The sequence below is a fragment of the Nycticebus coucang genome, chromosome 8, assembly GCF_027406575.1.
Source record: "Nycticebus coucang isolate mNycCou1 chromosome 8, mNycCou1.pri, whole genome shotgun sequence".
Taxonomy (NCBI): domain Eukaryota; kingdom Metazoa; phylum Chordata; class Mammalia; order Primates; family Lorisidae; genus Nycticebus; species Nycticebus coucang.
Window position 1 is genome coordinate 109,312,725 of NC_069787.1, and position 21,787 is coordinate 109,334,511.

Genomic DNA, 21,787 nt, shown 5'->3' on the forward strand with positions numbered 1-21,787 from the left:
GCGGGCAACCGTAGTCCCAGCTACTTGGGAGGCTGAGGCAAGAGAATCGCTTAAGCCCAAGAGTTTGAGGTTGCTGTGAGCTGTTATGCCACGGTACTCTTAGGGGGAAAAAGTGAGACTCTGTCTCAAAAAGAAAAACAATAAAAAAAACAAACAAAGCTGGGAGCACCAGCCCACTAGACTTTAGGCTGTACTACAAGGCCATAGGGACCAAAATAGCATGGTATTGGCACAAAAATAGAGACACAGACATCTGGAACCAAATAGAAAACCAGGAGATGAAACTAACATTTTACAGCCACCTAATCTTTGATAAACCAAACAAGAACATACACTGGAGGAAAGAATCCCTATAAACCCAATAACTGGTGGGAGAACTGGATATCCACATGTAAAAGACTGAAAATGGACCCGCACCTTTCTCTATTCACAAAAATTGATTCAAGGTAGATAAAAGACCTAAATCTACAGCACAAAACAATAAAAATCCTCAAAGAAAGTGTGGGGAGAGCACCTAAAACTATCAGCCTGGAGAAAGCCTTTATGAGGAAGACTTCCGTGGCAATTGCAACAACAATAAACAAATGGGACTTAATTAAACTGAAAAGCTTCTGTACAGCTAAGTAAACAACAACCAAAGCAAATAAATAACCTACAAAATGGGAAAGGATATTTGCATATTTTCAATCAGACAAAAGGTTGATAACTAGGATCTACAGAGAACTTAAATTAGTCAACATAAAAAGAGCCAACAATCCCTTATGGGCAAGAGATGAATAGAACATTCTCTAAAGAAGATAGACAAATGGCAAACAAACATGAAAAAATGCTCATTGTCCCTAATTATTAGAGAAATGCAATCAAAACCACCCTGAGATACCATCTAACCCCAGTGAGACTGGCCCACATCACAAAACCTCAAAACTACAGATGCTGGTGTGGACATGGACAGAAGGGTACACTTTCACACTGCGGGTGGGACTGCAAACTAATTCAACTTTTTTGGAAGGAAGTACGCAGAATCCTCAAAGAACTCAAAGTAGACCTCCCATTTGATCCTGCAGTCCCATTGCTGGGCATCTACCCAGAAGAAAAAAAAAATCCTTTTGCCATAAAGACATTTGCACTAGACTATTTATCACAGCTCAATATACAATCGTCAAAACGTGGAAACCAACGCAGAAATGAATTAACAGGCTGTGGTATATGTATACCATGGAACACCATTCAGCCATTAAAAAAGATGGAGACTTTACATCTTTTATATTAACCTAGATGGAAGTGGAGCACATTATTTTTAGTAAAGCATCACAAGAATGGAGAAGCAAGAATCCTATGTACTCATTCTGATATGAGGACACCTCATGACCTAGTATACAGTCGGGGGTGGAGGAAGGGGAGATCAGAAAGAGGGAAGAAGGGGGGGTCACAGTGTGTAGCATACCTTTTGGGGGTGGGACACAATTATAAGAGGGTCTTTATTGAACAAATGTAATCAATCTAACCTGGTTCTTTGTATCCTCAATGAATCCCCAACAACAAAAAATAAATAAAATCTTTATCTGTTACTTTCATCATTTCTAGAACTATTTCTTTCTTCCTTTTTTTTTTTTTTTTTTTGGGACAAGAGTCTCACTTTGTCGCCCTTAGTAGAGTGTCATGGCATCACAGCTCACAGTAACCTCCAACTCTTGGGCTTAAGCAATTCTCTTGCCTCAGCCTCCTAAGTAGCTGGGACTACAGGCGCCGGCCACAACACCTGGCTATTTTTTGGTTGCAGTTGTCACTGTTTGGCAGGCCTGGGCTGGATTTGAACCCACCAGCTCTGGTGTATGTGGCTGGCACCCTTAGCCACTGAGCTACAGGCACCGAGCCTAGAACGATTTCTATTGATTTTTCACCTGTCTGTGGCTCATATAAAGTTTTTTATTAGATGCTCAGACACAGGTAATTTTATGTTGTCAAGTTTCAGATTTTGTTGTATTCCTTTAAAGAGTGTAAGATTTTGATCTGATAGGCAGTAAAGCTGAAAATTAGCATAAAATACCAGGAGGGGTGGGCTCACACCTGTCATCTTCTGGGAAGCTGAGGCGGGTGGATTGCTTGAGCTCAGGAGTTCATGACCAACCTGAGCAAGAGTGAGACTCTATCTCTATTAAAAATAAAGAAAACTATCCAGGCGTTGTGGCAGGTGCCTGTAATCCAAGCTATTTGGGAGGCTGAGGTAAGAGGGTCACTTGAGTCCAAGAGTTTGAGGTTGCTGTGAGTTTGAGCTATGATGCCAGGGCACTCTACCCAACACAACCAAGTGAGATGCTGTCTCAAAAAAAGAAAAAAAAATCAGCATAATTCTTTTAAAGCTTGTTTTAATGTTTTTCTAGTAAGGATGTAGAGTAGCTTTTAGCCTAGAGCTAATTCAGTCCCAGTTCTGAGAGGTGGTCCTTTTAGAGTTTCTACCAAAAGCTCTAAGTATGCAATGACCCGCCATCTGGTTCATAGATTGAATAACTCTCAATCTTGTCATTTGAATAATCCTCAAACTTGTGCGAGGTCTAGAAATTGTTCTTACAGTTTCCCCAGGTTTGTTCTTTTTGTAGCAAAAACTCATAGAATTTTGAGTTATTCATGTGCAGCTTATATTTAGGCAATGACTCAAGGAGATTCATATGCAGACAGGAATTCCTCTGTTTTAACTTCTTTCTTTCAATCTACTCCACAAATTGTAGCCATCTGCTTTTAGCTTAATTTTTTTCTATCTTTTGCTTTGTTGTTCTTAAATCCTTCATTCCCTTTCTACCATATTGAGATTGATACTTAGTTCATTAATTTTGAGCTTTTTTTCCTTCTAATATATGCAAATAAAATTTTAAATTCCTTTTAAGAATGGCTTTAGCTGCATCCCAAAGATTTTGATATATAATATTTTTATTATCATTCAGTTCAAATTATTTTTAAATTTCCATTGTAATTTTCACTGACCCATGGATTATTGACAGATATATTTCTTACAACACCACCTATATACAGCTTAATACTCTACTAAGGATGTTATATACTTTGTTTTGCTCAGAAAATTTTAGGCTAGGATGTAGTTAACTTTGGGAAGGAGGGTGAAAATTAAGTGATTTCTGGGGTAAAGAGATAGGAGTTATAGATTTTCAGTAATATTCTACTTTTTGACCTGGATGATGGTTTCATGAGAATATTTTTTTTGTGATAATTCTACATACTTATAAAGATTCACTAACAAGTTAAAACAGTTCCTACATATGATTTTACACATGGACTTTAAAATCGTTTTACCCAGTTCCAAAACCAAAAAGAATTCACTGAGTTAACTGAAATTGCATTATACATACACTTGCCTTGTATTTTTTCATAATTGCATTGCTTTCAAAGTTAGCTGTTTCTTCCATAAATCGGCCCACCAGTAGTGTAGCTCGACCATGGATTAACATGTTCTTATTGTCAGTTGGGGTTTTATTTTCAGGAAAACACAATTCAACACCTTTTTGAAGAACCATTAGTGCCTGATGAACATCACCCTAAAAGAAAAAAGGCAAAAGTAAACCTTTTAATTTAAAAACATATTTCTATTTTCTGAAAAACAAAATTTTGGTTCATTAAATAAGTTTATGTACAAATCCATTGGAAATTTCCTTTTTATCAAAGCAAAATTCTAAAAAGGAAGCATGATTTCATGTAGAACTCTTATATTCACTTATTCATTTACTCATTCATTTTATAATTACACTTGGCCCTTCCTATCAGCAGGTTCTACATCTGTGGATTCAACCAACAGTAGATAAAAAGTGTTAGGAATAAAAAGCTAATAATAAAAAGCAATGTAACAACAAAAATAATACAAATAAGCAATACAGTATAACAACTATATACATAGGATTTACATTGTATTAGCTATTGTAAGTAATCTAGAGATAAAGTATGTGGGAGGATGGATGTAGGATATATGCAAATGCTGTACCATTTTTTTTTTTCTGTATCATTTTATAGAAGAGACTTCAGCATCCATGGATTTTGGTATCTGGGGAAAGTTCCAGAACCAATCTCCCTATGGATAGAGAGGGAGTTATGCAATTAAAGTTCAGGGCACTAAGGATATATATGTGTATATATTCGATGACTGGGGATAACAATAATGAATAAATCAAAATCTCTGGCTTAAAAAAGTTCATAATCATGTAAGGGATTATGTAAAATAACAACATCTTTGGCTAAGTGCTATGGCAGAGGAATATACATGGGTATCATAGAGGATGGAGAAGGGAAGTGCTATGGCAGAGGAATATACATGGATATCATAGAGGATGGAGAAGGGAAGTGCTATGGCAGAGGAATGTACATGGGTATCATAGAGGATGGAGAAGGGAAGTGCTATGGAAGAGGAATATACATGGGTATCATAGAGGATGGAGAAGGGAAGTGCTATGGCAGAGGAATATACACATGGGTATCATGTATGCTAAGTGCATACCTGTGCTAAGTGCTATGGCAGAGGAATATACATGGATATCATAGAGGATGGAGAAGGGAAGTGCTATGGCAGAGGAATATACACATGGGTATCATGTATGCTAAGTGCATTCCTGTGCTAAGTGCTATGGCAGAGGAATATACATGGATATCAGAGAGGATAGAGAAGGGAATTCCTTAAATCTACCTAAAGATACCAGAAAATGGAGGAAAGCAGCAATCAAGAAAGGTTACCAGTGGACAAAGTCAGAATCAGGTCTCAAAGGATGAAGAGAAAGCTTCTTGGCAGAGAATTTAATGAAGGACATTCTAGGAAAAGGGAATAAGTTTAATTGTGAGAAAAGCAAGTAGTCTAATTTACCTAACACCTAAAGGGTTTGTGAGATAGTGACGGATAAAGCTGAAGAGGTAGTCCAGGAATCAATCAGAAAGGCATCTGTGTACTTCCTAGAGTTCAGACTTTAAAGATATGAAAATTATGTTGAAGGATTTAATCCTTTTGAAGGATCAACATGATTTAATGTGCATTTTAGAAAGATGGAAAAGAAAGACTGGCAATAATGTATACAGACAAATGGTGAGATTCTAAGAAAAACTGTTAATATAGAGGACATAAATAATAAGGGCATGAATCAAAGCAGTAGAAATAAATAAGAGAAAGGGAATTTAAGAGATAGTTCTAAGGTTAAAGAACCATGACTAGAGGCCAAGCGTAGTGGCTCAAACCTGTAATCCTAGCACTCTGGGAGGCTGAGGCAGGTGGATCTTCTGAGCTCAGAAGTTCAAGACCAGCCTGAGCAAGAGCGAGATTCTGTTTCTTCTAGAAACAGAAAAAGTAGCCAGGCATGTGGCAGGCTCCTGTAGTCTCAACTACTCGGGAGGCTGAGATAAGAAGACTGCTTAAACCCAAGAGTTTAAGGTTGCCGTGAGCTATAATGCCACAGCACTCAACCCCAGGGTGAATGAGTGAGACTTTGTTTCAAAAAAAATAAAGCAACATGACTGGCCAGTACTGTGGTTCACACCTGTAATGCTAGCAAAGAGGTCAAGGCAGGAGAATCACTTGAGGTCACGAGTTCCAGACCAGCCTGAACAACACAGAGAGATCTTGTCTCTACAAAAAATGAAAAATTAGCCATGCACGGTGGTCCCAGCTACCTGGAGACTGAGACAGGAGAATGACTTAAGCTCAGGAGTATGACGTTGCTTGAGAAATGATCATGCCACTGAGCTCCAGCTGGGGTGATGGAGGAAGACTTTGTCTCAAAAAAATAAAAAAAAGGAGGGGGGGAAGAAAAAGAAAAGAAAGACAAAGGAAAAGAAAGGCAAAAAAAAACATGATTTAATTCCCAATCAGATGTGAAAAGTGAACTGAAGGTAGGGAAGGGAATAAGACTTCTGAATAGAGTGTTATTCTGAAAAATAGGGATCATGAGAGGATAAGCAGGTACTGAGCATGAGATGATGAACTATATATATATATATATATTTTTTTTTTTTTAAGAGACAGTCTTTTATTTTTGGCCGGGGCTGGGTTTGAACCCGCCACCTCCGGCATATGGGACCGGCGCCCTACCTGCTGAGCCACAGGCACCGCCCTGATGAACTATATTTTAAACTTACTGAGTTTAATGTATTATAATATATAGGCTAGCACTAGTTCATAAAATAAACCAGGTACTGACTAAAGCAGGCAGAATTATTATTTTTCCCATCTCATCCAGAAAACAGCTCCTTTCCTTTCCTATCTCAGTCACCACAAAGTTGCTGTAACCACCAATGACACCAACCATAGTTGCTAAGTGTCAATTTCAGAACATGCTATGTCTACTAATTCTAGACTGGTGACAAGCATGAGGAGTCCTGTATTTTGCCAGGTATAATGTGCACCATGTTCTTGGCCCAAACTTCAGGGGAAAAAAATCTTTTGTTTAAATTTTTTATAATAATTCGCATTTTTATTTATTTATATTTAGGTACTTTTTTTATATTACAAAGGAAGTTTACCATTTATTTATTTTTTGAGACGGAGTCTCACTTTGTTCTCCTCAGTTGAGTGCAGTGGCATAGCTCACAGCAACCTCAAACTCTTAGGCTCTCCTGATTCTCTTGCCTTAGCCTCCCAAGTAGCGGGGACTATAGGTGCCTGCCACACATCTGGCTGTTTTCTTTTTTTAGATACGTGGTCTCGCTCTGGCTCAGGCTGGTCTCTAACCTGTGAGCTTAGGCAATCCACCTGCCTCGGCCTCCCAGAGTGCTAGGATTGTAGGCATGACAGCACCTAGTCTTACCATTTATTTTTTAACATATTATGGTATAGAACACCAGAACAGACACAAAGTACAAGAAATTTTATGTACTGATAACAAATTTATGATATTTATGCATCATAGAAGGCCAAGAGCACTTCATCACTGTCAATATCATAAGAACCGTCTTCTTCAATTTCTACATTACTGTCTTCTGAAGAGTTACTTTCCTTATCCAGGTAGATTTCATCATTCTCAGTTCCATCCCAATTTCACAACCACTTCATTCTTGACCCTGTTTCACAATTGTAGGATCCAATCACAAACGTGGGCAATGGATATTTTCTTGATTCTGCCTGTAAGTGTTAAATCATTACCAGCTGACTGCATCCACCATGTCCACTTTTTTCTTCATTAGGGCCTTAATGGGCTTGTTTACTGACATTTCAAGAGGTTGCAATTGGCTGGTTAGCCCCCAGTTATCAGAGCAAGTTGGGTTTTCAAATCTGCTGTGATTGCTTTTATACTTTGTATAACATTGGCTTTTGTTGCAAGTTTGTCTTAAGTTCAATAAAACTGATCACCATATTCCAGGGTATTATTTTGCATATGGATATCATTATTGCTTTCTACAGTTACACTTGTAATGCTAAACATAAATAACAGAATTAAAGAAATTTATATAGACATGGAATTAGCCATGTATAACGTGTATCCTTATTTTTCCCTCCAAATTTGTGTAAAAGGTGTGTTGTGTATTATATATGAAAAAATATGGTAATAATCATTTAAAGCTGAGTTCAGATATTTTTATAAAAAACCCTTCTTATTGCTATTGCTTTAATCTGCAGACTGCCAAGAGGACTTCTGTTCTCATGCTAGGCCCTTCCTGACAAGAAGTTAATCTTGACAGTAATCATTGTAAGTCCACACAAATCTAATTATCTGACAGAAATGTTAAGTAAGGAACAGAGTTATGTTTATTTAATAAATATTTACTGAATGCCTACTACACATACCCTATATGCACATGTATAGAGGGTGAAAATAAATTAAATGTTGGTCACTTTCCTCAAGAAAAATGGAAGATAGATGAAAACTTAAAGAAACGTACATTCAATCTTAAAATATGAAAGTATTGGGGACTTCAAGATAGAAGAGACAGCTTCTTCCAGACTATCGTAGACAAATAGCAAAGAAACCTGACAGAAAAAGGTTCCGAATTTGGATTAGGGATCTTCTCTTAGTAGGGTCTCTGCAGGAAGTACATAATCCCCAACAGGATATATTACTTATGATATTCCACTGACCATTACCTTGGACCACAGCCACTTTGCCTTTTCCACATACAGTTCAGCAAGTCGTGATTCTCCTGCATTAAGGATAGCATTATAGGCTGTCTGGTGGTGACCAGCCTTTCTGGCTACTCTGGCACTTTGTAGCCAGCATTCTCCAACCATTTCATTATAATCTGGTCTAAAAGAAAGTGACAAAACAAGGAGAAAAAGAGAGGAACTCTAAGTGCACTCAATGACTTAACTAAAAATCTTTTCCCAACATAGAGAAATCTCTCAATGTACTGTTTCAAAGGAATCAATGATGAATTTGTTTAAAAACCCCTGATCTTAATTTTCTTCTAGTGGTACCTTTTACCCATTATGAGTCTATTAACACTTTATTCTTGACTTTAATTACAAGCTCCTCTATACATTATTGTTTTTTCTTTTTTTAAAGACAGTCTTGCTCTGTTACTCAGGCTAAAGTGCAGCAGCACTAATGTAGATCACTAACAAACTCAACCTCCTGGGTTTAAGTGATCCTCCTGCCACAGCCTCCTGAGTGGCTGGAACTACAGGAATAAGCCACCATGCTCAGTTAATTTTTAAATTATTTTTGTAGAAACAGGGTCTCGCTACAGTATCCAGGCCAGGGGTCCTCAAACTGTGGCCCGCGGGCCACATGAGGCAGTGTGATTGCATTTGTTCCCATTTTGTTTTTTTACTTCAAAATAAGATATGTGCAGTGTGCATAGGAATTTGTTCATAGTTTTTTTTTTAACTATAGTCCGGCCCTCCAACGGTCTGAGGGATAGTGAACTGGCCCCATTTAAAAAGTTTGAGGATGCCTGATCCAGGCTGATGTCAAACTCCTGGTCTCACAAAATCCTCTCATCTTGCTTTCCAAAGTGCTAGGATTACAGTTATGAGCCACCATGTCTGGCCTCCCTACATAAGTTTTTAACATTAAAAAAAAAATAGTAATAAAAATAAATGGCATATAAAAGTAATTTTTAAACTCTAAATTCCTTTCAACTATATAGCACAGCCATGACAACTGAAAACAGACAAATAGAGATCAGGCAGAAAATTAGGAAATACAAATATTCCCAAATAGTATACAAATATAATATTATACTGAATCCAAGATAACTAACATTAAAAAAAAAAAGTAGTGTGAAAAACCTTTTGTTGAGGCTTAATAAAGCCCTCCGGAGAGCCAGGATAGGCTCCTTGGCTCTGTAAGAATTCTGGGTCATTTCTAGTCGAGCAACCCAGTTTAGAGAATCTTCTTGAGAACTGTCACCTGGAGATTGGTGAAAAAGTGGTTTTGTGCTATGCTCCAACTCGCACAACATGTGCAATCTGAAAATAGAGAGAACCTATGTTAAAATGTTACTACATTCAGCCTTATTAATCTCATAAATAAAGCGTGTACTTTCAATTGGCCATGAAGAATCTAAAATGTGTAATTTTCTTTGGTAGAACTTTAATATGTATTATTGGTGTACAAACAGTAACATTTATATCTTTTCAAATTGGATGTAAACATCAATGTATTCTGGTTTAACTATTTTATGTTTGCTGTAATCCTCAAATTTCCAGGAACTAAATTAGGGAAGGATATATAAAAATAAATTCAAATGTATAAAGATCAAACTTTACTCCCCACATGAATTAAAAAAAAAATACGGATCCATTATAAAACCAACATGAAATATCTGCATATATTATTTGTGTTACTCTAAGAGGGCCTAGCATAGCAGATGCCAGTAAAAAACTGGAAAATTAATGCAGTTTTAATTTTTTTCCTAAGAGTAATAGAAACTGTAATAAACTTACACTAGTTTTTCCCCCTTTGTATAATAGTCAGTGTCTATAACTTACTGTTTAAGGCAAAAGGATAAAGTTGAATAGTTATATAACTGAATTAAACTCAATGGTTCAATTTCTGTTTTCCTTAAGATGTTACCAAAGAGGGTGATACTAACTACAATGAATTCTCCTAACTTAAAAAAACTATTTAATCATCCTTTAAATTTACCATGGTTCAATTATAATATTGAATTGATACATAATTTTTATATATCCTTCTCTAATTTAGTTCATGGAAATTTGAGGATTACAGCAAACATTATCACTTTCTTCAGGTGGAATTAAAAGACCTAAAATGTTTTCTAATGTTTTCTTCTTTACCTTTAAAAGTTAATATTCTTTTCTGGTAATATAATACCTATATTTTGTGGGAAAATGTCAAATGCACTTCTAAATGAGAAGGAAAAGGAACCAACAAGTAGCAAGCACCAATGTCCCAGGTATAGCAGATATCTATATCATATTTTACTTAGTTATAAAGAAAATAAACTATGATAGGACAAAAAGACAAATACAGTAGAACCATCATAATTGACCACCTCCTTAAGTTGACCTAATCTTCACAGACAGGACACGCACCACATGTATGTATCAGTATAGTAGGCCTAGTTCTTTACATTAACCACCTCTGTATGTTGACCAGTTTGTTACAGTCCCTTGGGTGGTCACCTTACAGAAGTTCTACTGTATAGAATTTTTTGTTATGTTTTTATTGGTCTCCTAAATGTCTTTTCAATTAAAAAGATGTATGTCAGAATATTTTTCTTAAAACTATAGGATGATACTGAGGTAAAAAGAATAAAAGAGCCATTCTTTGTAGCTACGCATGATATTAAACATACCATTGATTATTTACTCACCAAAAACCTCTAACCCTGTCAGGTGTCTATATTCCTTATAGACAAGGAATATAAAAATGGAAACACCATAATACCTTACAATATATTCATATCCTCGTTGGTAAGAGCCTCTTTCAAAGCTAGCAGCTGAAAGAGGTACAATTTGTTCTGTTCTCACTAGTTTCAATGTGTTATAAAAAGCTGTAATATCTCTTTTTTTTGCTGATAATAATAGCTGGCCCAGTCTGACACTCCATGTTGTAGATTTCCCATCTGAAAAACAAATGAAGAGTCAAAAAATGTTATATAGCTGTGTTCAAGAACAAGTTTTATTTCATTTGATAAATGGTCAGTAGAAATACTGAACAGATGATTTCACTCTACTTTGAACAGCTAAACATGGCAATCATAAAACAGGCTAAGATATTAATTATGAATGTTGCTAAGCTACTTAAATTCAAATATTTATGGCATATCAAAACTGCTTACATTTTAAGAAGTAATTTTACCTTCTGCCAAATAGCTTTCCACCAAATCCCACTGTGACAATTTCCAAGCTGCTTCTACTCTGTATGTATTTAATTCATCCGTCCATTCAGACCTATTAAAAGAAACCTGTATCAACTAAAGTTTATTTAAATTTAAAGTGACATTTAGAGATTTTTTCATTATTTATTGTATTTATTTATTGCTCTACTTATTATATTTGTATTATATTTACACTTAGATAAAAAATTTTTTATCAGGAATAACTTAGAAATTTTCTTTTTCTTTTCTTTTCTTTGAGACAGAGCCTCAAGCTGTCGCCCTGGGTAGAGTGCCATGGCATCACAGCTCACAGCAACCTCAAACTCCTGGGCTAAAGTGATTCTCTTGCCTCAAACTCCCAAATAGCTGGGACTACAGGCGCCTGCCACAATGCCCAGCTATTTTTTGGTTGTAACTGTCATTGTTGTTTGGCAGGCCTGGGCTGGATTCAAACCCGCCAGCTCTGGTGTATGTGGCTGGCACCTTAGTCACTTGAGCTATAGGCGCTGAGCCAAACCTAGAAAATTTTAATCTTTCCATTCCTCAACAATGTTTTCTTAATAATTACATCTGGTAGAGCCATTAAAAAATCTTCAACAAATTAAATTGTGCCATATATTACAGCAGAGTTAATTCCTGGATAATAACAAAGCCCATTATGTGATAAAGTTAGCTGCATGATGAACTTGAACAAAGAGCAAAGAAGAGAAAGAACCAATCAAACACAAAAATTCAGAGGTAGACAATTTTAGTAACTTAGGATTTTTGAATTATACTTAAGACAAAAATATAGGGACTAATGGTATGGGTCATTGACAGGTGAGGGGTATGTAGGATACTCAATATCAAGGGCATAAGAAAGGTACAAAGGATGTGTCAATAGCATAAGAAAGTACATAAAACTAGCTACCTGAAATATGTAACTATTCTTAAACTATTCTCAGTTAAAGTTTCAGTTTATAAAATCAGTATGATATAGGCTAATCACTTTTTTTAAGCATTCTACTTAGGTGACACCTAAGATGTCCAATGATATTTGGGATCATTGCTGCACAGAAACAGGGAGATTTTCCTTCATGTTTCTTCTTTATTAATCATACTGTTTGAATACCTGCTGTATGTTAGACCCTGGGCAAGGCATAGTTTTTCATTTAATTATATAATAACACACATACAGCACATATATAGGGTGGCCATAAAGTTTGTGTGCAACATAAAATGGACAACTATTTTAAATTACACACGAACTTTAGAGCCACCCTGTGTACTCACATTATAAATAACATAACAGACTGAGAGAGACCGGGACCATTATCCTCAAAAGCACCCCTTGCTCTCTACGTAGCAAAAATATATGAAGTGGGTCAGACATAGTGGCTCATGCCTGTAATTCCAGCACATTGGGAGCCAAGGGTATCCAACCATTTTTCTTCTCTGCTGCAAAACTGGGAGAATAAGAGTTGTCTTGGGCCACACACTAACTACACACACACACACACACACACACACACACACACACACAAGATCCATGCATACTTTTCTTGATATCCAACTCTACAAATAAGCAAAACAGTTCTCAAATACTCAGCATGTGGACTGTAGGCTGCAGGATGGACATCCCTAAAAGGAGTTCAAGACTAGCCCAGGCAATACACAGAGCCTCTGTCTCTACGAAAAAAATTAAAATTTAACTGGCATGTCTGGGCATGGTGGCTCTCTCCTGTAATCCTAGCACTCTGGGAAGCAAAGGCAGGTGGATTGCTTGAGCTCACAGGTTCAAGACCAGACTGAGCAAGAACAAGACCCTGCCTCTACAAATAGCAAGGTACTATGGCGGGAGCTTGTAGTTCTAGCTACTCAGGAGGCTGAGGCAAGAGAATCATGTGAGCCTAAAAGTTTGAGGCTGCTGTGAGCTATGACGTCACAGCACTCTACCCAGGGTGACAAAGTGAAACTCTGACTTAACAAAAAAAAAAAAAAAAAAAAATTGGGCAGCACCTGTGGCTCAAAGAATAGGGCACTGGCCCCACCTGTCGGGGGTAGCAGGTTCAAACCTGGCCCCAGCCAAAAACTGCAAAAAGAAACCCCCCAAAAATAAAAATTAAAATTAAAAAATTAACTGGCATGGTGTTTAGTGACTGTAGCCCCACCCACTTGGGAGGCTAAGGTGGAACATCACTTGAGCCAAGGTTACAGTGAACTATGACTAGGCTGATGTCAAGAAAAAGAAAAAAAGGTTGGGCGCAGTGGCTCACACCTGTAATCCTAGAACTCTGGAAGGCTGAGGTAGGTGGATTGCCTGAATTCATAGGTTCAACAGAAGCCTAAGCCAGAGCAAGACCCCATCTCTAAAAAAAACAGCCGGGTGTTATTGCGGGCACCTGTAGTCCCAGCTACTTGGGAGGTTGAGGCAAGAGAATGGCTTGAGCCTGAGAGTTTGAGGTTCTTCTGAGCTATAACACCATGGTACTCTACTAGGGGCAACAAAAGTAAGACTGTCTCAAAAACAAAACAAAACAAATATAATAAATGACCTAATCAATTTTTATTTCTTAAAAAGTCTAAAAAAAACAGCGAAAATATTGGCGCAATATGCTCCAATTTCTAAATATGTACACCACCAAAACAAATTAAGGCCAAAAGAAACACAACGGAAATCTAGTTTTCAAAAGTCCAGCTTTGAAATTTTACAAACATACCATCAGACACCAAAATATAAAAATTTCAGGATAAAAATCTGAATAGAATTAGCAGTATTTGCTATCCAGAGAGTTTGTGTCATACCCAGCCTTATACCAAAAAGTACCAAATGGCCATGAGAATCATGCTGTGAGAATTTTCCCACATAAATGGATACATTAAAAAGAATGGCATATAGGGCAGGTAAAGTCAGTAATTTTAGAAAGCTATTCTGTTTCTTTTTTTTGCGACAGAGTCTCACTATGTCACCCTTGGTAGACTGCCATGGCATCACAGCAACCTCAAACTTTTGGGCTTAAGCCATTCTCTTGCCTTAGTCTCCCAAGTAGCTGGAACTACAGGAGCCTGCCACATTGCCAGCTATTTTTTGTTACAGTTGTTATTGTTCAGCTGGCTTCGGTGGAATTCGAACCCGCCACCCTTGGTATATGTGGCTGACTCCATAACCACTGTGCTACTAGCGCTGAGCCAGAAAGCCATTATTTAAATGCAAATAGATATTCTCCCTGTGGAGACAAAAGAGACTCCATCTTGGATACTAATATGCCATGTTGACTTCTGATTAATTCTAATCCCAAGAGTGCCTCCTGATTCTTACTTTATCTACTGTCCTTAGTGTTACAAACGTTATGTGCTCACTATGAATCCTGCCTTTAGATCAAAGCAACCTTGATGTTACCTTGATGTTAGCCTATGACTCATACAGTAATCTTGCCTGTTCTAGAAGGTTGCCTTTAATTATCTAAGGAACATATACTCCTTTTCCCTATAGTATATAAGCCCTGGGTCTGAGGAATAATAGTGCAGAGATCTACCTGCCTTGCTGCCACCAGTATCATGCTTCCATCTCTAAGTTCCCCAGTAAACTACCCTTCACTGACAAACTGGATTTGTCTGCCTTGTTCTTTTATTTGTCAGCTCCTTTGGCATTTAGGGGCCCACTTTGCATACACAGACTCCCAAGAAACACTCCCCAAGAAAAGCATGTCTCCTCAATTAATCATTTGTTTCTCTGTGATACATCCCCTTCCTCAAATGCGGACATGTGCCTTTTCACAACTGAATGATCAGGAGGCTGTATGCGACCCAGACCCAAAGAAAAAACAAGAGGAGTCTAACCATGCTGTCTATGTCATTAGAAAACTTGATATCCCAACTTGAGCCACGCATGACAAAATTTCCCAAATTCCTGTAATCCATTTATTCATAAGATCGCTCCACTAGTCTGGAGAAACATATCTATACCATATAATAATTTTTGGCTTTGAGCCCACCAGCCACGGTCTGGGGTGCCAGCTATGCTCCTGCCGCTGTCACTATGGCCCATTACAACGCCACACAACTCAAAGCGTGAGCAGTTCCGGAGATACTTGGAGAAGTATGGGGTGCTGGAAATGCTGACCAAAGTGTTGGTAGCCTTATATGAAGAACCAGAGAAACCTAATAATGCTTTGGATTTTTTAAAGCATTACTTAGGAGCTGCTACCCCAGAAAATCCAGAAGTAGAGCTGCTTCGCCTAGAATTGGCAGAAATGAAAGAGAAATATGAAGCTATAGTAGAAGAAAATAAAAAACTGAAAGCAAAGCTTGCTCAGTATGAACCACCTCAGGAGGAGAAGCATGCTGAATAGGATTCTCCTCTGTTGAAAAGACACCAAAAAATGGTTTTGTATAACTTGCAGTATTTTTGGGGGTTGGGGGGGCTGGGTTTGAACTTGCCACCTCCAGCATATGGGGCCAACACCCTACTCCTTTGAGACACAGGTGACACCCGGTTTTGTATAACTTGAGTAGTTTGTATGGTATATGTTTTCTGAAAAGATGCTATAGAACTCCTTTAATATGTTAAATTCACCTATCACGCTTTGTTATCAACACATATACTTAGAATCACCAATAAAAACTCAACTTTCTCTTTGGAGCAAGATGGCGGCCGAGTAACAGCTTCCTTGCATCTGGCACTGTGAGTCTGGGGAGACAGACTCCAGGCATCTCTGGCTGGTGGGATCTGCCTATAATCGTCCTTGTGAGGATACAGGGAGTCAGCGAGAGACTTTTGGACCCCAAGAAGAGGACTAAAAACAGTGGAAAACCGGCAAGTGGTCGCGTGTGTTCAATCGGTTTAAACACGCCAGCAACTGTAAGTACAGTAGCAGCGAGACTGCAAACCAGAAAGGCCTTACCTGTGAACTGTTTTGGTGTCTTTGGACTTGGCACTCAGCTGAACTGCCTTGGGGAGAACCTGGGTGGGAGTGCAGAGAACTTTGGCCGATGTCTAGGGCCCCAGTCTGAGCTGCTGAGCCAGACAGAGCTAATAGTGTTTGCTGTGGGCCACAGGGAGCCATTGTGAGTGATCTGCCCTGGCAACCTCCGCCCTCAGGGTCACAGAGCAAGAATCAGGCGGGAGCTGGTAACCCAGCAGCTGAGTAGCCTAAGGGTGGGGTCTGAGCCACCTTACAGCCCTAACGCTCAGGGAGAGTGAGACCAGTTTTGGCACACTGGGTAAGTAGATAGCCACTTCAGCAGTGATTCCAGCGACAAGCACTTTCCTGGGAAAGCTTCTACTCAGCGAGTTTACAAGTTCAAAGTGCCTTTTAAGAGGGCTGAAGAGAGATTTAGGGTGTCAACCTGCTGGGGTTGGAGAAATCTGCAGCCTCCAATCGTATCAGCATTGTTATTAACGCTCATACCCTAGAAGACCACGTGTTGCCCAGACAATATTCAACAACATATACATAATGCTTTGTTTTTGGTTGTGTTTTTTTTTCCTGTTTTACTGGTTTGGTTGTTTTTCTGTTTATTTTGATGTTGTTTTGTTTTTTAATTTCAACCTTTTCTGTACAGATTTTTCTTTCTTTCTCAATTTTTCTAGTGTAATTATAATTTCCCATTGCTGCCTTTTTCAATGACTAGAACTTCACTTTTGCTAGTGTTTCTACCACTATTCTTTGGTTTTCACCCAATTTTATCCTGTAAAGTTTTCTGTTTGCTTATTTTGGTTTGATTTATAGCATTTTTGTCTTTCCTCTCTACTTGGTGGAGGTGGAGTACTGTGTCTGACCAGATTAGCAAAGAGCTGGTGACCTCAAGGGAACCACCCAACTGGGCACCACCAGAAGGTGGGGGTTTTTTAAGGTTGTGTCAAAGTACCCTACTGCATACCTATATTGCTCTGTCTCCCTCTTTCTGTGCCTCTCTTCCTTTTGTCAATATTCCTTTTACCCACCGCCTCTCCTTTCTCTATCTTTTTTTTCTTTTCACTCATTCCTCCTTTCTTTCATTCCTGTCTTGCTCTTCAACCTTCTCATCCTTCTGGTCCTGTACCAAAAGGACTCATCAAAACCTTAGTCCACAGGCACAAGAACTTAAAGAGCAAGAGGAAGTGAAAGGAAAATTAGCGCAAGGAAACAGATAAAAGAAATCACTCACGAGGAAGAATCAGCAGAAAACTCCAGGCAACATGAAGAACCAGTCCAGAACAACCCCGCCAAGGGACCATGAGGCAGCTACTGCAGAGGATTCCACCAATAAAGAAATGTTAGGAATGACAGAAAGGAAATTTAGAATACACATGATGAAAACACTGAAAGAAATTATGGAAACAATAAAGGAAACTGCTAATAAAATGGAAAATGACCAAAAGAAAATCCAAAAACAGAATCAAATAAGAGATGAACGATATGAAGAATATAGAAAGGATACAGCAGAGCTGAAGGAACTGAAACAGTCAATTAGGGAACTTAAAGATGCAATGGAAAGTATCAGCAACAGGTTAGACCATGCAGAAGAAAGAATTTCAGAGGTAGAAGACAAAGTCCTTGAGATAACTCAGATAGTAAAAGAGGCAGAAAAGAAGAGAGAGAAAGCAGAACGTTCACTGTCAGAATTATGGGACTTTATGAAGCGTTCCAACATACGAGTTACAGGAATCCCAGAAGGGGAAGAAGAATGCCCCAGAGGAATGGAAGCCATACTAGAGAATATTATAAAAGAAAATTTCCCAAATATCACCAAAGATTCTGACACACTGCTTTCAGAGGGATATCAGACCCCAGGTCGCCTCAACTCTAACCGAGCTTCTCCAAGACACATTGTGATGAACCTGTCCAAAGTCAAGACAAAAGAAAAGATTCTGCAAGCTGCCAGGAATAAGCGCTAATTGACCTACAGGGGGAAATCCAGCAGAGTGACCGCAGACTTCTCTAATGAAACTTTCCAAGCAAGAAGAAAATGGTCATCTACCTTTAATCTACTTAAACAGAACAATTTCCAGCCCAGAATTCTGTACCCTGCTAAGCTAAGCTTTAAAATTGACGGAGAAATAAAATCATTTACGGATATACAAACATTGAGGAAATTTGCCACAACAAGACCAGCTCTACAGGAAATACTTCAACCTGTTCTACACACTAACCATCACAATGGATCAGCAGCAAAGTAAGAACTCAGAAATTAAAGGACAGAACATAATCTCCACACTAATGCAAAAGACAAAACTAAGCAATGGACTCTCACAAAATAAGACGAATAGAATACTACCACACTTATCAATTATCTCAATAAATGTTAATGGCTTGAATTCCCCACTGAAGAGACATAGATTGGCTGACTGGATTAAAAAACACAAGCCATCCATCTGCTGTCTGCAAGAAACACACCTGGCTTCAAAAGACAAATTAAAACTGCGAGTCAAGAGTTGGAAGACAATTTTTCAGGAAAATGGAATTCAGAAGAAAAGAGGAGTGCAACCTTATTTTCAGATACATGTGGATTTAAAGCAACTAAAGTCAAAAAAGACAAAGATGGTCACTTTATATTGGTCAAGGGAAAAATACAACAAGAAGACATTTCAATTCTAAATACCTATGCACCCAATTTAAATGGTCCCAGATTCTTGAAAAAGACCTTCCACAGTCTGAGCAATATGATATCTGATAATAGCATAATAACAGGGGACTTTTACACTCCTCTTACAGAGCTGGACAGATCCTCTAAACAGAAATTAAACAAAGATATAAGAGATTGAAATGAGACTGTGCTTGATAGACGCATATAGAACACTCCATCCCAAAGATAAAGAATATATATTCTTCTCATCACCCCATGGAACATTCTCCAAAATTGATCATATCCTGGGACACAAAACAAATATCAACACAATCAAAAAAATTGAAATTTTACCTTGTATCTTCTCAGACCATAAGGCACTAAAGGTGGAACTCAACTCTAACAAAAACGCTCGACCCCACACAAAGGCATGGAAATTAAACAATCTTCTGTTGAATAACAGATGGGTGAAGGAAGAAATAAAACAGGAAATCATCAATTTCCTTGAGCATAACAACAAAGAAGACACAAGCTACCAAAACCTGTAGGATACTGCAAAAGCAGTTTTGAGAGGAAAATTCATCGCTTTAGATGCCTACATTCGAAAAACAGAAAGAGAGCACATCAACAATCTCACAAGCCATCTTATGGAATTGGAAAAAGAAGAACAATCTAAGCCTAAACTCAGTAGAAGAAAAGAAATATCCAAAATCAAATCAGAGATCAATGAAATTGAAAACAAAAGAATCATTCAGAAAATGAATCAAGGAGTTGGTTTTTTGAAAAAATAAATAAAATAGATAAACCATTGGCCAGACTAACAAGAAATAGAAAAGTAAAATCTCTAGTAATCTCAATCAGAAATGATAAAGGGGAAATAACAACTGATCCCACAGAGATACAAGACATCATCTCTGAATACTACCAGAAACTCTATGCCCAGAAATGTGACAATGTGAAGGAAATGGATCAATATTTGGAATCACACACTCTCCCTAGATTTAGCCTGGAAAAAATAGAGCTCCTGAACAGACCAATTTCAAGCACTGAGATTAAAGAAACAATAAAAAAGCTTCCAACCAAAAAATGCCCTGGTCCAGATGGCTCCACACCAGAATTCTATCAAACCTTCAAGGAAGAGCTTATTCCTGTACTGCAGACATTATTCCAAAAAACTGAGGAAGAAGGAATCTTCCCCAACACATTCTATGAAGCAAACATCACCCTGATACCAGAACCAGGAAGACCCAACCAAAAAGGAGAATTTCAGACCAATCTCACTCATGAATATAGATGCAAAAATTCTCAACAAAATCCTAGCCAATAGATTACAGCTTATCATCAAAAAAGTCATTCATCGGGAGGCGCCTGTGGCTCAGTGAGTAGGGTGCCTGCCCCATATGCCGAGGGTGGCGGGTTCAAACCCAGCCCCGGCCAAACTGCAACAAAAAAATAGCCGGGCGTTGTGGCGGGCGCCTGTAGTCCCAGCTGCTCGGGAGGCTGAGGCAAGAGAATCGCGTAAGCCCAAGAGGTAGAGGTTGCTGTGAGCCATGTGATGCCACGGCACTGTACCCGAGGTCGGTACAGTGAGACTCTGTCTCTACAAAAAAAAAAAAAAAAAAAGTCATTCATCATGATCAAGTAGGCTTCATCCCAGGGATGCAAGGCTGGTTTAACATACACAAGTCCATAAATGTTATCCACCATATTAACAGAGGCAAAAATAAAGATCACATGATCCTCTCAATAGATGCAGAAAAAGCATTTGATAAAATCCAGCATCCTGTTCTAATTAGAACACTGAAGAGTATAGGCATAGGTGGCACATTTCTAAAACGGATTGAAGCTATCTATGACAAACCCACAGCCAATATTTTACTGAATGGAGTAAAACTGAAAGCTTTTCCTCTTAGAACTGGAACCAGACAAGGTTGTCTTCTGTCACCTTTACTATTCAACATAGTGCTGGAAGTTTTAGCCAATACAATTAGGCAAGACAAGGAAATAAAGGGAATCCAAATGGGAGCAGAGGAGGTCAAACTCTCCCTCTTTGCTGACATGATCTTATACTTAGAAAACCCCAAAGACTCAACCACAAGACTCCTAGTAGTCATCAAAAAATACAGTAGTGTTTCAGAATATAAAATCAATGTCCACAAGTCAGTAGCCTTTGTATTCGCCAGTAACAGTCAAGATGAGAAGCTAATTAAGGACACAACTCCCTTCACCATAGTTTCAAAGAAAATGAAATACCTAGAAATATACCTAACGAAGGAGGTGAAGGACGTCTATAAAGAAAATTATGAAATCCTTAGAAAGGAAATAGCAGAGGACATTAACAAATGGAAGAACATACCATGCTCATGGATGGGAAGAATCAACATTGTTAAGATGTCTATACTTCCCAAAGCAATCTACCTATTCAATGCCATTTCCTATCAAAATACCAACATCTTACTTTCAAGATTTGGAAAAAATGATTCTGCGTTTTGTATGGAACCAGATAAAACCCCCTATAGCTAAAGCAGTTCTTAGTAATAAAAATAAAGCTGGGGGCATCAGCATACCAGATTTTAGTCTGTACTACAAAGCCATAGTGGTAAAGACAGCATGGTACTGGCACAAAAATAGACACAGACACTTGGAATCGAATTGAAAACCAAGAAATGAAACTAACATCTTACAACCACATAATCTTCGATAAACCAAACAAGAACATACGTTGGGGGAAAGACTCCCTATTCAATAAATAGTGTTGGGAGAACTGGATGTCTACATGTAAAAGACTGAAACTGAACCCACACCTTTCCCCACTCACGAAATTGATTCAAGATGGATAAAGGACTTAAATTTAAGGCATGAAAAAATAAAAATCCTCAAAGAAAGCATAGGAAAAACACTGGAAGATATTGGCCTGGGGAAAGACTTCATGAAGAAGACTGCCATGGCAATTGCAACAACAACAAAAATAAACAAATGGGACTTCATTAAACTGAAA

The 21,787-nt window shown here is 38.1% G+C and overlaps 1 protein-coding gene and 1 pseudogene across 4 annotated transcripts in view; one reads left to right on the forward strand and one right to left on the reverse strand.

Moving 5' to 3' along the window:
• The window catches only part of ATR (ATR serine/threonine kinase), a 158,750-nt gene that overhangs the window by 46,873 nt on the left and 90,090 nt on the right, over window positions 1-21,787 (reverse strand). For all 4 annotated transcript variants that reach the window (XM_053598573.1, XM_053598574.1, XM_053598575.1 and 1 more), the window contains 5 exons: window positions 11,244-11,335; window positions 10,830-11,007; window positions 9,206-9,385; window positions 8,060-8,219; window positions 3,366-3,545 (listed from right to left, as the gene is read on the reverse strand). In XM_053598573.1, coding sequence (XP_053454548.1) covers window positions 3,366-3,545; window positions 8,060-8,219; window positions 9,206-9,385; window positions 10,830-11,007; window positions 11,244-11,335 — 790 coding nt within the window. The remainder of the gene's footprint in view (window positions 1-3,365; window positions 3,546-8,059; window positions 8,220-9,205; window positions 9,386-10,829; window positions 11,008-11,243; window positions 11,336-21,787) is intronic.
• LOC128591201 (c-Myc-binding protein-like) lies at window positions 15,281-15,593 on the forward strand (annotated as a pseudogene).